The sequence below is a fragment of the Dasypus novemcinctus genome, chromosome 10, assembly GCF_030445035.2.
Source record: "Dasypus novemcinctus isolate mDasNov1 chromosome 10, mDasNov1.1.hap2, whole genome shotgun sequence".
NCBI lineage: Eukaryota > Metazoa > Chordata > Mammalia > Cingulata > Dasypodidae > Dasypus > Dasypus novemcinctus.
Window position 1 is genome coordinate 110,476,437 of NC_080682.1, and position 17,947 is coordinate 110,494,383.

A 17,947-nucleotide genomic window follows, 5' to 3' on the forward strand; every position below is an offset into this window, starting at 1 on the left:
TATCTCTTTCCTCTCATATTATGCTATAAGTTGCAAGGAGAAGTCAGGCCACATTTTCCACATTTACTTTGGAAATTTCCTTAACTATATCTCCAAGCTCACCATTTTAAAAATTTTGCTTTCCATCTAATATCAGGAGTCAATTTTGCAAGGTTCTTTGCAACTTTAAAACAAGGATCACCTTTCCTCCAGTTTCCAATAATAGTTTCATCGTTTCCTTCTAAGGCTTTATCAGAACTATCTTTAGGATCTGTATTTTTACCAACAGTCTTACCAAAGCAATCTAGGCCTTTTCTATCAAGCAACTCACAATTCCTGCAAAAATACTCCTTACCCATGTATAAAACCATCCCAGTATTTTTGGTAATTGCAAGTAGCACAACCTTACTCTCCTGGTATTGATTACTATTTTAGCTTGCCAAAGGGCTGCCATGGGTTGGCTTTTATAAAAGGGATTTATTGGGGGTAAAAGCTTACAGTTCCAAGGCCATGAGAAGTTCAAATCAGGGTCAACAGGTACTTTCTCACCGAAGTCAGCTACCACACGGCAAAGCAAGGTGGCCACCAATCTCTGCTAAGGCCTCTGCCTTTCTGCAGCTGCAGCCAAACACGGCATAGGGCTCGTCTCTTACTGGGCCTCATCTCTCTCTTTCTCTCTCTGGGCTTCAGCTCAAAAGAGTCTCTTGGGGGCATCTCTCTTTACAGCTCAGCTGTGGGTGAAACTTCTCTAACAGAGCAGGATCACTAAATTGGCAGTTCCCTTTTCCTCTATCTGTATGTGTCTCTCTGTGTGTCTCCATTTTTATCAGACCCAGCAAGAGGGCAGAGAGAGGTTCAACCTGAGTCACACTTCATTGGTGTAGTCCAATCAAAAGCCTTAAAGTGACTTATCAAGTAATGGCATCAAAGGACCCCCAACTAAATTTAATGTAATCAAAGGGTAGTGCACCCACAGGAATAGATTAGTTTAAAAACATAATCTTTCTCTTTTTGGGATTCATAAAATAATCTCAAACTGCCATAAATATGTATATTATTTGCTTTGTAAAGTGCTTTATTAAGATGTTTCTCATAATTAGATAAAAGAGTCTTTATCATGGCCAATAAAATAAAAATTCCCATTTTATAATAAAATAGTGGGAAAAAAAACAAAGAAAATTTTGTACTATAATTCTGATGAACTCAAGAGTCTAGTTTTCAGTTCTTTTAAACTACAGACTGACAGAGAACTTAAAAGCTTTCAGAAAGAGTACCAAATTTATTAACTCTTGAATTGTTTCATGAACTGTACTTTTATTCCTCTATATTCACAAACGTATACTAACATACCATCTACCCTGACTTAAATACAAAAATATTCATAATGTCCAAATTTTCTAGTGCAAATTAAAAAAAAATACTAAAAATAATTTATGATACTATCTACTTTTTAAAAAACAAGATACTACTACCAAAGCAAAGTAGAACACAAATATTACAAAAAAATCTATATTCTTGTTACCTTTGATGGCTTCAACTGTTCAGCAATATTTTAAAGACTTTTCTATGTAGGCTCATTCACAAGTGAATTAGCCAGGGTCCTTCAGGGAAACAGAACTGACAGAATATATATATATGAAATCAGATTTATTATAGGAATTAGCTCATGTGACTATGGGTGATTGGCAAGTCCTAATTCGTAGGGCAGGCTGCAGGCTGGGAACTCCAATGAAGATTCTGATGTATTCCACAGGAAAAGTTGGCTGGAGTAAAGATAGAAATTCTTCTTTCTGACTACTGAAATCATTACCTCTCCCCTTAAGGCCTTGATGTGATTAGATGAGACATCTCTCATTGCTGAAAGCAATCTCCTTTGTTGACTGTAGATGTAATCTGCCATAGATGCAATCAATTAATAATTTAAATTCAAGAAATATCTTCACAGTAAGGCCAGTACTTGCTTGACCACATAACCTAGCCAAGTGGACACATGAACTTAACTATAATATCAAGTATGGATTTTATTTATTAAAGAAATGTATGAAGAGTACCTTTGATTGTAACCTTATAAACTGGGCATCTGCTTAACAAATAGGTATATTCTTGGCATAGTACTAAATGGTCACAAAGAATAAATATACAGGCTGGGAAACGGACTTTGGCCCAGTGGTTAGGGTGTCCGTCTACCATATGGGAGGTCCGCGGTTCAAACCCCGGGCCTTCTTGACCCGTGTGGAGCTGGCCATGCACAGCGCCGATGCACGCAAGGAGTGCCGTGCCACACAAGGGTGTCCCCCGCGTGGGGGAGCCCCACGCGCAAGGAGTGCGCCTGTGAGGAAAGCCGCCCAGCGTGAAAAGAAAGAGCAGCCTGCCCAGGAATGGCGCCGCCCACACTTCCCGTGCTGCTGACGACAACAGAAGCGGACAAAGAAACAAGACGCAGCAAATAGACACCAAGAACAGACAACCAGGGAAGGGGGGGGAAATTAAATAAGTAAATAAATCTTTTTAAAAAAAAAAAATAAATAAATAAATATACAGGCATACCTCAGAGATATTGTGGGTTTAGTTCCAAGACCACCAGAGTAAAGCAAGTCACAGGAATTTTTTAGTTTCCCAGTACATATAAAAGTTACATTTATACTATACTATACTCTATTAAATGTGCAATAGAATTATGTCCAAAAAAATAATGTAAATACCTTTATTAAAATGTGACACAGAGACATGAAGTAAGTACATGCTAATGGAAAAATGGTACAAAAAGGCTTAATGTAGGGTTGCCACAAACCTTCTATTTGTTAAATAAAAAAACAACAATGCATTATCTATGAAGTGCAATAAAACGAGGTATGCCTGTAATGGAAACTTCTTTGTCCACACAAAGTTTTTTTTCCTTTGGAATGAGTTTTATCTGAAGGATCACCTAACCCTGGGGAAGGACACATCTCTTTCCAGGGTTTGCAAAAGGGGCGAAAATCTAGTCCTTGTGGAAGAATAATTTCTCACTGCAAATGCAGAATGTGTTGGGTCCAGGAAATCATTTGAGAGAACAAACATTTGGGAATATCAGATCGCTTTCCAAGTAAGAGGAGCAAATGGAAGTGTTTGCATCAGGTAAAGCCTGGGGCCCTAGTTCCAACTCTGATTGCAAGATGTCGAAAGTATACATCATCTAGCTGGCCCCTTTCAGGGGGATGAGGTAAATCAGTTGCTCTAAAATCAAGAGCATCCTCACAGATTTTTTTTTGGACACTCCTTCTGAAGATGATGAATCATGCACTTCATAATTTAAGATGTATTAAAACTAATGAAATCTGCAACAGTCTACAGGCAGAAGCCTTCTTAGAAGAAGATGCCACAGAAACTTTTTCTTAAAACTTCTTCAACTGTTCTAGTGACAGACCCAGAATATCCTCTGTTGGAATATACTTCAAGTTCTTTTCCACTGATTATCAATTCTCAGTTTGTCTTTTCTCCTCCCTTTCTCTCTCTCTTCTTCATTAGATATTGGTAAATATTTCTGAATTTTATAATTCTTTCCAATTGTTGAGATCCTATTTTGAACTTTATGTTTACCAGGCAGTAGAGAATAGAAGTTTAAAAAGCTGGTGTTCTGAAATCAACCAGCTTGAGTTCAAATTTCGGCTCCACCATTTACATATTGAGTTGTTTTTTTCTTTAAAAGACTTTATTTCTCCCCATCCCCGTTGTCTGTTCTCTGTGTCCATTCACTGTGTGTTCTTCTGTGCCTCTTGCATTCTCGGCAGCACCTGGAATCTGTGTCTCTTTTTGTTGTATCATCTTGCTGTGTCAGCTCTCCTTGTATGCAGCACCACTGCTGGGTGGGCTGTGCTTTTTCACACGGGGCGCACTCCTTGTGCTTGGGGCTCCCCTACACAGGGGCACCCCTGCGTGGGACGGCACTCCTTGCGTGCAGCAGCACTGTGCATGGGCCAGCTCACCGCACGAGCCAGGAGGCCCTGGGTTCGAACACTGGATCTACCATATGGTAGATGGATGCTCTATCAGTTGATCCACGTCCACTTCCCTACATAATGAGTTTTGTATAAGATATTAAACTCCCTATCTCATCTGCAAAAATAGTGCCAGTAATAGTGCTATCATACGTAGGTTGGTTAAATTTTTGGTTGCGACTGCCTGATCAAACAATAGTTTCAAGTTCAAGGCAAAGAATGGAGAAAATAATTAGGAGGATTGTGACTCAAGTCCCTGGGTAGCTCGGTAAGATATAATGCAAAACAGACTGAAATCTGACAACCCATAATAGAGAGAAGATAGTAGCCAGGGAGCTCTTGAAGCATTTTGTCCCACCAGGAAGACTGGGCTCCCTCTAGAACAAAGTAAACCTGATATTTTTCCCTTGGGTTAGAGAGACCAAGGATGGTACTAGACTGAATAGAAATCCTTTTTCCATTCTGTGAGAATCAGGGTGGTAAAGTAGAGAAAAAACAAACAAACCAAATTTGGGATTCAAAAAGTTCTCTTCATTTACACTCTTTGGTAGCCTATTTGTCACTGCCCTCACTTAGGCTTCATGATCTCTTACCAAACCTTTATATGTCTTTCCCTCTGGACCTCCAACTTTGCCCTCTACAATCCACCTTTCACAACAGTACCAGAGTTATCTTTTATCATCTTTTTGTTCTGTTTATCTAAAAAATATTTATAAGCAGCCTACCAGGTACGGCATAGAAAGTAGATTGGCAAATCCTCTTCCCCAAAATCCTGGAAAATTTTCATAAAAATAAACATTCCAGCACTCTGGAAATCTATCAAAGGCATACAAAATTCTAAAAGGCATCCATGATTGAAAAAGTGAACTTTGGGAAAGAACAGTGGGAATCTCTGACATCTGACATTCTGGCTTGGGACTGCTCCCATTCACCCCATGCCCAGCTCTGTCAGAGTGGAGGTTCTGCCAGAGCAGATCAGGCTATGAACTGCCATGGACCAAAGGGGTTCACTCTGATTGGACCCAGTGGCACTGTCAAGCGGAAATGACTTATCAGAGGTGGTAGCAGGAAAGGGTCAACTGTTTGGCTCTACTAGCCTGAGGATGAGTCTTAGATACAGCATACAAAGTTCTGACTGAGTCTGCTCACAGGCATATGTGTAACTTAGAGTCATATATTCCTGGCTAACCTTGATTCTGTGTATATGTGCATAAAAAATACAAGAGTCCAGCAGAAAGTAAATACTAGTACAGACCTGAAAAAGGCCTGAACATTGAAGATACTTCTCTACCCAGACACAGATCCATCAGCAGAGGAAAAAAACCCATTCACATGAGGTCTGTGACCACAATATCTGTCCAACCAATCATTAAGCTATGCAAACACAGGCCAACCCCCAGAAAGCCAGGATAAAAAATTAAAACAAGAATATTAAAAGCAAAAAAATATGGATTAGAATGGACTTACTGGTATTCTACTATAAAACTATTATGACTAGTAATAGAAGAAATTGCAGCATTGAGGTGGAGAAAGTGACCACAGCAGTGGCTGAGGGCAGGGAGAGGGAAGAAGAAATATGATATGGGGGCATTTTTGGGACTTGGAGTTGTTCTAAATGGTATTGCAGAGTCAGAGGCTGGACTTTATATATTCTGCCTTAACCTACTGAATGGACTGGGGGAGAGTGTGAACTACAGGGTAAACTATTATTTATGTGGTGCAGCAGTGCCCCAAAACGTGTTCACCGAGTACGATGTGTGTGTCACAATGATGGAGGAGGAGGTTGGTGTGGGAGGAGTGGGGTGGGGTGATGTGGAGGTATACGGAATCTCATATTTTTTAATGTAACTTTTTTGTATATGATGTATATATCTTCAAAAAATACAATTTACAAATGATGGGGTAGGGGGTAGGGAGCAGGGTATATGGGAACCTCTTATTTTTTTATGTGTTTTTTAATGTTTTTTAATGTAACATTCTTTGTGATCTATCAGCTTTAATTTAAAAAGTCTTAAAAAACCAAATAAATAAAAAAATTTAAAATTTAAAAATAAAAGTAAGAAATAAAACCAACAACAACAAAAAACTGAGCAGAGATATCTATGGCCACAGAACACAGTAGAAACATAGTCACAGATTTATAACAAGTTCAAAACAAAAAACAAAAAACTGAAAGACACAAACAATCTTTAGCGGAGATAAATGTCAGAATTGGTAGAGTATTATCTTAACTGCTGAGTTTTCAACAAGAAATTACAAGACAAACAGCAAAGTGTGACCATACAAGACCAACAAGAAATTAGTCAAAAGAAATTATCTCTCTGAGTGTCCCCAGATACTGGGTTTAGAAAATATAGACTTCAAACCAGATACTATAAATGTATTCAAAGACTAAAGGAAACCATGTTTAAAAAATCAAAAGAAAGGATGATGACAATGAGTCAACAGAGTCTCAACAGAAATTATTTAAAAGAATCAAATGGAAATACTGGAATTGAAAAGTTAAATAACAGATGAAAAATTCACTAGGGAAGCTAAACAACAGATTCTAGAAGGTAGAAGAATGATTCCATGTAATTTATTTAAATTAGCCAATATAAATAAGAGAAAAAAGATTGGAAAAAAACTAACAAAATATCAAAGACTTGTGGAACATAAAGCATATCAATATACACATAATGGGAGCCACTGAGGGACAAGAAAGAAAGAGGCAGAAAAAAAATTGAATAATGGACAAAAACTCCCCACATTTGAAGAAAAATAATCTATTTATCCAAGCACCTCAACAAACTCCAAGTAGGAGAAATATAAAACATTTCACACCTAAACATACCACAGTCAGACTACTGAAAGCCAAAGCCAAACTGAAAATCTTGAGAGCAGCAAGAGAAAAATGAGATGTACAGAAGAGAATCAATATGATTAGCAGCTGATTTCTGATCAGACACAACAGAGGCCAGTAGGCAGTAGGATGACATATTCAAAGGGCTGAAAGAAAACCAAAATGCCAAGCAATAAGTCAATCTATAGCCAACAAAACCATCTTTTAAAAATGATAAAACAAAGCTATTCCCAGGTAAACAAAGACTGAAAATTCACTGTTAGCAGTCCTAACTTACAAGAAAACTAAAGGAAGTACATCTGAAAGAAAGGAAATGACATCAAATGATAACTCAAAACCACGAGAAAAATTGATGAGCAAAAGAAATGGGAAATATGCTTACCATTAACATATAAGACTATATATAAATACATATACAGAAAATTTCTTCTCAACTTTTTAAAAATATATAAGACCACATAAAGCAATAATTATAACACTATATTACTATCTTGCTAGGTTTATAAAAATGTAACATATATGACAACAGTAGCACAAAGAGGGGTAGGAAATTAAGCTATAATGGAGCTAAGTTTCTATATTTGCTCAGAATTCAGTTATTATTAATCTGAAGTAAACTGTGATAAATTAAAATGCATTTCTTAGTTACTAGAAATATAGTAAAAAATCAGCAGGAAAAAAATACCCTATAATACAATAAATACAATAAAATATGTATTTAATACAAAAGAAGGCAGTCAAGGAGGAACTATAAAAAAGAAGTTTAATAAGGTTTTATGATACAAGATCAACATACTAAAGTCAATTGTATTCTTATAAATTAGCAAAGAACAATCAGAAATTTATACTAAATTGTATGAACTTTGTAAGAACTTTGTAAAAGTTAGCAGTTTCTTTAAAAATTACACAAATTTACTATATATCCCAGCAATTCCATTCTTTGGCATCTAACAGATATAAAATATTTGTCTATATGAAGACACACACAAATAAAACTTCATAGCAGCATTATTCATAATTGCCAAAACTTTAAACAATACAACTGGTGAATGGAAAAACAAATTGTGATATATATTCATACAATGGAACATAATTCAGCAATTAAGAGGAATAAACTACAACAAGAATAAACTTTAAGCTCAAGAATAAACTTCAAAAACATGCTAACTAAGAAAAGGAAGACACAAAAGACTGCTCATTGTGTAATTCCATTTACATATTAATGTCCAGAAAGGGCCAATTCAGAGAGAGAAAACAGATCAATGATTTCCTAGGGGGGAGCAGATGTAGCTCCAGTGGTTGAGCACCTGCTTCCTTTTGATCCCTGGTACCTACTAAAGAATGAACAAATGAAAAAAACCAACTCTCACTGAGGAGCAGATGTAGCTCAGTAATGGAGCATCTGCTTACCATGTACGAGGTCCTGGGTTCAATCTCCAGTACCTCCTATAAAAAACAAAAACAAAAACCTCACAAAGTGATTTCCTAGGGCTGGGCAAGGGAGTATAAATTAACTGTGAAAGGGCTCAAAGGAACTTTTTGTTGTGACGGAAATGTTTTAAAAGTAGATTGTGGTGATGTTACCACAACTCTATATATTTATTAAAATAATTGTACCTTACAATGGATATATTCTGTGGTATGTAAATTATACCTCTATAAAGCAGTTTAAAAGGTAAAATTGCAAAATTTTAAGTAAAACCAATAAGTTTTTTTCATTATAAATTTTAAATAAATCAGAAACATATGGAGAAAAAAAGTTACCATTTCTCAGGAATGCCAGGTAAAGATGTCAGATTGAAGAAGGCATCTATTTTCACTCTTTCTGGAAATCTTACTAAAATGGTAATAAATAGTCTTTAAAGGCATACATACAAGAATGGGGAGATTGAAAAGGAGGCAACAGTAGATGGGTAAGTGGTAACTGACTTACGACTCAAGGAAGCTGATTCTAAACTGGCAGTGGAAAAAGCAGAAAACCAATCTATATTTCCACACTGCAGAACCTTCTAAAGGTTCAGGAATTAGTATCACCATACACCTTGGAAGCTGGAGATAAAGTATAGGGGAGGATGAAGTACTAAAGCAAGATTTGTTGAAAGGTATTTAAGAAGCAATTAGGTGGAAGTGGATGAGGCTCAAACTATTAGGCTCCCATCTACCATATGAGAGGTCCTGGGTTCAGTTCCCAGAGCCTTCTGGTGAAGGCGAACTGGCCCATGTGGAGAGCTGGCACAAGATGATGCAACAAAAGAGACACACAGAGGAATGGCAATGAGAAACATAACAAACCAGGGAGCTGAGGTGGCTCAAGCAATTGACACTTCTCCCCCACATTGGAAAGTCCCAGGATCAGTTCTCAGTGCCTCCTAAAGACAGAAGATGAGAAGGGAAGACAAGCAGACACAGAAGAATGTGCAGCAAATGTTCATAGAGAGCAGACAGTAAGTGCAAGTGGTAGGGGGTGGAATAAATAAACTAAATCTGTAAAAAAAAAAAAAGCAGTTAGGGGAAGTAGATGTGGTTCAGGTGACTGGGCTCCTGCCTACCACAAGGAAAGTTGCTAGTTCAGATCACAGTGCCTCCTAGAGAAGACAGTGAGCTGGCACATAGGGCAGACATGGCAAGCTGACACAAGAGACACAAGCAGAAAAAACATAATGATAGACATAAAAGGGCAGGGAACAGAGGTTCCCGGTGCCTCCTAAAGAAGACAGTGAACTGCTATGGCAATCAACCCAACAAGATGATGCAACAAGAGATGTGGGGAGAAAGAACATAATGAGAGGCACAATCAAGTAGGGAGCAGAGGTCACTCAAGCGATTAGGCACTCCCTCCCACAACAGAGGTCTCGGGTTTGGCTCCTGGTGCCTCCTAAAGAAACAGGGGACTTGGCTCAACAGTTAGAGCACTGCCTACCACATGGGAGGTCCACGGTTCAAACTCAATGCCTCCCTGACCTGTGTGGAGCTGGCCCACGTGCAGTGCTGATGCGCACATGGAGTGCCCTGCCATGCTGGGGTATCCCCCGCGTAGGGGAGCCCCACACGCAAGGAGTGCACCCCATAAGGAGAGCCACCCAGCGTGAAAGAAAGTGCAGCCTGCCCAGGAGTGGCACTACACACACGGAGAGCTGAAGCAGCAAGACGACACAACAAAAAGAGACACAGATTCCCAGTGCCGCTAACAAGAATAGAAGCGGACACAGAAGAACACACAGCAAATGGACACAGAGAACAGACAACTGGGGTGGGGAGAGGGGAGAGAAATAAAAATAAATCTTAAAAAAAAAAAGAAACAAGGAAGAGAGACACAGCAAGTGAAAAACAACAAGGGGGTGGGGAGAAATAAATTAAATTAAATTTAAAACATGAACTCTATTTTAATAGAAAAAGCAGCAGTTAGATCCCTAAATCAATTCCCCTAATCTACATCACTGGGTGTTGCCTCTCTCTTCCCTAGCAGAAGAACTAGAGATTTATTCCCTAACAAGAGAGAATCCAAGGGATTTCTGGATTAGAGCTTCCTAACACAGTTAAATATAAGAATAGCATATAAAAGACAGGGTAACTTAAGTGAATATTTACGTACTGAATGCTGAAAGCTGAGACCCCTAACTTCTCTTCCCTTACTAGGTTCCTAGAATACTAATTGCTAGACTTTTATTCTCAAAGCAGGAGATTCGAAGATTTTCTCTACATCTGGCCGACCTAATAGGAAAGCTCTAAAGACACTAATATGGGGGATTCCCCCAAATGATCTAGCCAGGTTATCTTACAGTGATACAGATAAAAGTTCTGTCACCAATGAGTTTAAAGTTCTAATAATCTTTTAGTATCTCAATCATAAATATAAGCAAATCTCTAAGCAAATCGTACTTAGCTTAAATTTTTTTTCTGCAATTGTGTTAATGTTTTTCTACTGTCCTCTCCTTTGACTGGAAGGTCTGATGCTATCTGAATGTGAGTTATGGGTATGTGGCTACTGGCAAGCTTCACTTCAGGTATGTAGGCATAGAAAGGCCACATAGGATAGAGAGCCCTCTACTCCCAAATATCCAAAGTATGAGAACTTTACTCTTGAGGTGGAGAATTTGAATGTATTTCTTCCACTGCAAAGCTACTCTTCCTTCTTCCCCCTTTTTTATATCTGGCAGATTCAGTTGCTTCTCTCTCAAGTCCCCATGGCCAGAGTAGGAGCTTTCCTGAAGTGGACAGTTTACTTTCTTTACAAAATTATTTGGTTTTAGCCTAGAATCATATATACATGCTTCCTTTTGTTCACTCTAAGGGGGAGGCTATTCCCACTGTTTCAAATGCAGATTTTTAATTAATTTACCCTTGAAGATGAACCCAAGACTCCTTCCTGCTCCTTGTATACATTCTCTGAGCTAGAATTTTCTCTGTAGCTACTCTTATCTTCCTTAGAGCATTCTTGTGCATATAGATTAGGCTATAATTTTTCTGCTCTGATCAATCTGATTTTATCTGCCTGATAGCTTCCATGAATTTCTTACAATGATCCATTTATGTCATGTTTTTGTTTTTGAGCACTGTTTAGAATTTAATTTTTAACATACCTTTCCAAAAATTAAGAAATTTGGGATTGCAAGGGAAAGGACACAAAGATTCAGTTCACTAGCCCGATCCAATTTCCAGAGTATTCTTTTTAAGATGAATATGCTATGAACTAAAACGTGCATCCAACGATAATATTCTCCTATTTAAAATATTTCCTTCGCTCTAGCACAAGTTTAAGTAATTTAATCTGACATGCTTAACCTTAACAACCTGGTGTCTTTGTTTATACTGTCACTCAGACAGGAAAGCACTGCCTTTTTCCCTGCCTGGTATCACTATCCTGTGTTTACCTGACAAAATATTTTTTTAAAGATTTATTTATTTCTCCCCACCCCCTCACTGTTTGCAATGCTGGGTCTGTTTGCCTTCTTTGTTTCTTTAGGAGACACCAGGAACCAAACCCGGGACCTCTGATTTGGGATGGAGGTGCCTAATCACTTGAGCTACCTCTATTCCCTGCTTTGTTGGGTCTCTCATTATGTTTTTCTTCTTGTGTCTCTTGTTGAATCAGCTTCCCATGCCTGCCCATCACACCAGCTTGCTGTCTTCTTTAGGAGGCACCAGGAACCAAACCAGGGACCTCCCATGTGGTAAGTGGGCACTCAATCACTCAAGCCACATCCACTTCTTGACCACATCATTATAAATTTCTGTTTATGTGCCTGACTCCTCACTTAATTGTGAGATCAAGAGCAAAGATCTTGCCAGTCCTTCGCTCCTCAGTACCCAAAGAGCCTATTACAAATAAGGCATTCAATTTATAAATGAGAATTCAGGCACCAAAATGTCTACTGATTCTTAGAGATAGATCTCAGACCAATAAACAACAAATAATGGAATGTTAGAGCTGGAAGAAACCTTAAAGATCCTGCTGTTAAAGGAACAAATCTTTAGGATCCAGTAACTCTCCGAAAACTTCCCTATACTACCAGGTAAAATAAATCACTCCATCAAATACGGTCCCACTGCACATTAGTCATACCTCTCTTGCAATCCTTCTCTCCCTAGTCTGTTGTTACATTTTTCCTCAAGGACAGGAGCGTGCATATTCATTTTTGTATAGCCAACACTTTGGCACAAGAAAAGGTGTAAGTAAATATTTATGGTATGAATGAATAAATAAAACTTCAAGAGAACTGAATTTTATATTGGTATCTACCACTATGATACATACTAAAATCAATTCCATTTTAATTCCATTAGCAAGTAACAATGAGAACTCATGGATATGGAGCAAGTTTCAATCTCTGAGTCTCAATTACTCTTCATCTGTATTATGTGGACAACAATCCTTTTCAATGCATTTCACAAATCATGTGGAATGATCAGTAAGAAACCAATACGGAAAATAATGACATGCTTTGAGCCACTAGGACAAATGTTCTGAACTGGGGAAGAAAATGCCCTTTGACAGCCTGAGTTGGTTTTAATTGTAGACACTAAACCAATACAGGTTTTTAACAAGCAGGTGTTATTTTCTCTGCCATATGGCATAAGCCCCAGGATAACTCCTCCTCATGACATAGCTATAGCTCTACTGCAGTCTCCTTGATAAGACCTACTTGAAATTTCTTTCTGTTTCCTGCCACAGTGAAAAGAGTCCTGGACTGAGACTCAGAAGACTCCAGTTCTAATCTGGTTCTGCCACTGTAGCTGAGTTAAGAGTATCAGGAAAGCCTGTTTTTCTACCAATGAAATTGGAATGCTAATACTTCTTTCACAAGGTAATTATGAATACTAATTTTATGCTAAGAAATGTATTAGTCACATATTAGGCACTCAATAAATGGCAGCTGTCATATCTCCTATAAAAACATGGACATGTGAGCCACAAAGTACAGCTCAGCTTTTACTTAGGTCCCTTCTTCAATAATTTCTTATTATTCAATAATAGGGAGAAACCCCAAAGATTTCATATTTGCAAATTCTACTCCATCTAATAAAGGGTTGCATGAATCAGGGGAAACAAGTATAGATTGGGAATCAGATGTCTACTAACACTAACATTCTCTATTTCAGTTTTATCATCTATAAAACAAGGATAACAACACACTCAATGAGCTCCCATGAGAATTAAAAGAGATAGTTAATGAGAGCACCCACCATGCTGCAGGTCATTGGAAATGTGTACACTCTTTTATAGTTGATAAGAGTATGAATGACTCAGAGTAAACCAATCCCCACATATTCAAGATATTTTGAGGATGACTTGGCATTATGTTAGAACTTACTATGCCCCTGCTTAAAATTCAACCATTTCCCATTAACTTTAAGGAAAAGTTAAAACTCCTCTATGATCTAGCCTGCCTTCCATTCCTCCTTATTACCCACCTCCACTCCCTGTATACTTTACATTCCATTCATATCAAACTACTTGAAGTACCCTGTACAAGCATTCTTTGCATACCTCCTCAACTTTGTACATGCTATTTTGTCTGGAAAACCTTCATCTCTACTTAATTTTTGTCTTAGCTAACTAACTCATTTAGCACAGATTTTACCATCAGGAAGATTTCCTGACCCATGCAACCTTTCATTTAGTAAAGGCTTACATCCTATATCCTATAACATCCCCTCCAGTGACTATGCAGTGGCTATAACTTCACGGGACAGAATGAGCAACCTTGCTTGAGTAGAATCTGCTCCCTTCAACAAGTAGTCCTAATCCTGTCTTTGTAGACCCTGCCCACCAAAGAGAGGGAATTTGTTTCTAAATTCAGGTACCTGGAGATATGGCCAGATAAGGTAGAGGATATCAACCTTATTTTATTAATGAAGAAGCTAAAGCTTAGAAAGGCAAAGTAGTTTTCCTAAATTTAAAGCTATAAATGAAAAATTGGGCCAGAAGCCAGGTGTTCTGGTTCCAAAGTTAGGATTTATGTAAGAGATACCCACTGTTTATTAAGTCCAAAGTCTTTATTATTACATAGGGACACTGTGTAGGGTGGAGGAAGTGACCAAGATGATTGCCTTCCAGCCAAGGTTCTGCCTCTACTTACTGTCTTGATCACCACACCTGCTCATATTAGAAGAGAGGAAATACTTACTTACCAAAGTGTTTGAAGAATTATAGTCCTCAGCTGATTTATCTGCAAAGGAAGAAAGACAAGGGGCTCAGTCAATACAGTTAAACCCCTCTTGAGAGCTGAGGAGACCTATCCAAGCAAGCACTTGCCAGGCTCAGAGAATAACAACAGTGCTAGTGCTACTATGTACCAGACACTATGCTAATAATCACATCATACAAATTACCTCATTTAATCCTTATAATAGCTCTGAGAACTATTATTAAATCCATTTTTATAGATTTGTAAACTGAGACTTAGAGAAGTTAAGTAATTTGTCCAGGTTACACACAGGTTAAATAATGGAATCAAGATTTGAATCTTGGTTTCATTCCAAATACTACGCTAGAACTGTATTCACATCATCCATTATATTATCTTCAGGCTTCAATGGCAAAGAAAATTTCCCGTGTTTGGAAAGAAAGGAAAGGATTCATGGCTGGCATTCTCCTGAGCCATCCACGACAAAGCATGACCAGTCAGCAGTTTCAGCTTTCAGAAACGATCCTTCTACCTCCATGTCTCTTCCCTGCAGAGGAACAAGGACTAAGGCTTAGGAAAACAGAGGCATTAATCAAGACAATCTAATTAAAGGGAGGGTCTTATTTTCTAAGAACAGATTCAAACTTTCTCAAAGAAGCAGTGAATATATTTTATTGATTATAATACATACATTTTTTCACAATAACATCTCTGAAAAAGAGATGTCTCTTATAACAAAAGGCATTTCACAGTTTAAGTGGCAGTTTTTTTCCCTCGTGGTACATAAAATAATGGAATGTCTTACAATCAATGACGTCTTAGATTTTATGAAATACGAAATGTAAACCCAATGGAAATCTTAGCCTGAAAAGAAGGTATTGTGTTTGATTTTATTCCTTAATTTCTAAGGGTCCAAGAAGAAATTGGTTTTCCCACTTCACCATAAATGGAATTAAGGAGTGAAAATATTCCTCATCAAGAACCAAGCCCAAAGAATGTCCAAAGCTCCCAATCTATCACATAAGAAAGAGCGAGGTACAGCTTCTCTGGTCCTTTGGCAAGTTATGGCTCCACAGAGCAGGAAACAAGACAGGTTGTAACAATATGTTCTAAAATGAACCCTGAATAGTCAGCTGTACCCTGGAGAAATCAACTTGGGATATACTTTAAATAATAAGTCACTTGTTTTTCTTTTACATATAGAACATTAGCCTAGGCAGAGCAATAATATGCCTTCATTGCACCACCTCCTAACTTTATGCACTGCTAGTATTTTTGTGCACTGGGTGTTCTAGTAGTTAAATATTCCTCTTATGCCATATAAAAAAACCAAGTAACCATTGCTCGTTTTAAAGGTAACGTACAATCTTTATATTTGTATATCAAAATCAAATTAAAAAGCATAAAGTAACAGAACAGAAAGTACTTCCAATCCCTTCATTTTACAAACGTGGAAACTGAGGTTCAGAGAAAGAAAGAGACTTCTTCAAGTTCATATAAATCATGGAAAAGTAGGTCTAAAATCCTAAACTTTGGGTTATCTATCTAGTCTACATTTTTCCTATCACATTAGTTACTAATTGGTAAATAAAATAGTGTTGAAAAAATAGGAAACTTGACAAAAAAACTGGCATGGAGGATGGGTTGTGCTTAGGTTATAGACAACAACCTTAAAACATATTTCATCACATCAGCTTAGTCACTTAGGTAAGTCACTTTATTTCATGAGCCTAATTAATTTCTGAGCCTGTAAAATGGAATAACAGTCTTTGCTCTGCCAACACCCCATGCCCTTCATAAGAATTAACCATTTCATGTGCCAGCCTATACAAAGTGAGGTAATTTATCATAATTAATATTATGAGAGAAGGGGAAACAGGGAAAGGAGAAATGTGATGCTAAAAATAAACTGTGCTGCAAAGTGGAGGTAGCTCAAGTAATTGGGTTCCCAAGTAACACATGGGAGGTCTGTGGTTCAGTTCCCAGTACCCCCTAAAGAAGACAGTGAGTGAGCTGGCATGGCAAGCTGACACAAGATGGCGCAACAGGAGACACAAGAAGAAAAAAGTAATGAAAGACACAGCAAAGCAGGGAGCAGAGGCTCCTGGTGCCTCCTACAGAGGACGAGCAGGACAGCAAGCTGGCACGACAAAATGATGCAACCAAGAGACACAAGAGGAAGAACATGAGAGACACAACAAACTAGGGAATGGAGGTGGCTTAAGTGATGAGGCACCTCCCTCCCACATTGGAGGTCCCAGGTTCAGTTCCTGGTACCTCCTAAAAAAGATAGACACAGCAAGTGTAAACAATGAGGGGGTGGGGAGAGAGAACTAAACAAATCTTTAAAAAGAAAACAGCTGTGCTGTACAAATATGAGAATGTTCTCTCATGAACTATAACAAATATACAGTTATTAATGGTGTTAATAATAGGATGTTTTTTGGGAAAAATATACCAGATATAAGCTATGGACTAGAGAGAGCAGTAATATTATGATGATGTTCTTTCATCATTTGTAAAAAATGTGTCACAACAATATAAGCTGTTGGTGGAAGGGTGATTTATGGGAATCCTGTATGGTATGCATGATTATTTTGTTAATTTATAACTTTCCAAATATAAATAAACAAACAAGCATCAGGGATGATAATGTGGTTAACAAATAAAATACCTGGAATTTGCTTAGCAAAGCAAAGAGGGCACTGCTGTTGAAGCTGTTGGTGCTCCTCCCTATCCCAACCTCATCAGTACCAACATTGCAGAGCCTTCTAGGTAGCAAGCAGTAAGGGACATGCCCTCTCTAAAACCTTACCCTGTCACACATCTAAGAATTAAAAAATTATTCTTTGGGAAACAGATGTAGCTCAGGGGTTGAGCACCTGCTTCCCATGTACAAGGCCCTGGGTTCAATACCTAGTACCTCCTTAAAAGAAAAAAATTGTTCCTCCCTCCTCTAAAACGGATCATCCCTAGCCTACAATTATAGAGAACTCCTAAGATATCTATATGTCATCCTGTATGTATATCCCCTATAAAATTCTATCCCCACATCCACAAATGACAAAGGGTCCTGGTTGATGGTCTGGCACCTCACATTTCTAAAGGGTACGAACTGTCCTGGAAGACATGAAACAACTTCTGTGGAGGATCCAAGCAACTTGTGAGGGTAACTTAAGAGCTGGAAGCATCTGCCTAAAATGAACCTGAGCCAATTACAGATATACAAGTATGCTGTGTGGCAAAATTAACAATTAATTAAGTCAACACTTGTTAAGGACTTACATGACAAGCACTGCACTAAGCACTTCATGTGAGTTATTTCATTTAATTCCAAGAGAAACCTTTGTAAGGTTTATAAATAAGACTTATAAATGCTCAGCAGCATGTCCCAAATCATATACTTCCATAAGGCACACAGCCAAGGTTCAAACTTAAATATATCTGACTTGAAAATCCAAGTTCATAACCCTACAATAGAAGAGGGATTGGTTTATAAATGATGAATATCTACATAATAA

At 38.0% G+C, this 17,947-nt stretch overlaps 1 protein-coding gene across 7 annotated transcripts in view; it reads right to left on the reverse strand.

Annotated features, from left to right (window-relative positions):
• Positions 1-17,947, reverse strand: part of PAK1 (p21 (RAC1) activated kinase 1) — a 169,225-nt gene that overhangs the window by 37,585 nt on the left and 113,693 nt on the right. For all 7 annotated transcript variants that reach the window (XM_012528181.4, XM_058306030.2, XM_012528183.4 and 4 more), the window contains one exon: positions 14,431-14,468. In XM_012528181.4, the coding sequence (XP_012383635.1) occupies positions 14,431-14,468 (38 nt within the window). The remainder of the gene's footprint in view (positions 1-14,430; positions 14,469-17,947) is intronic.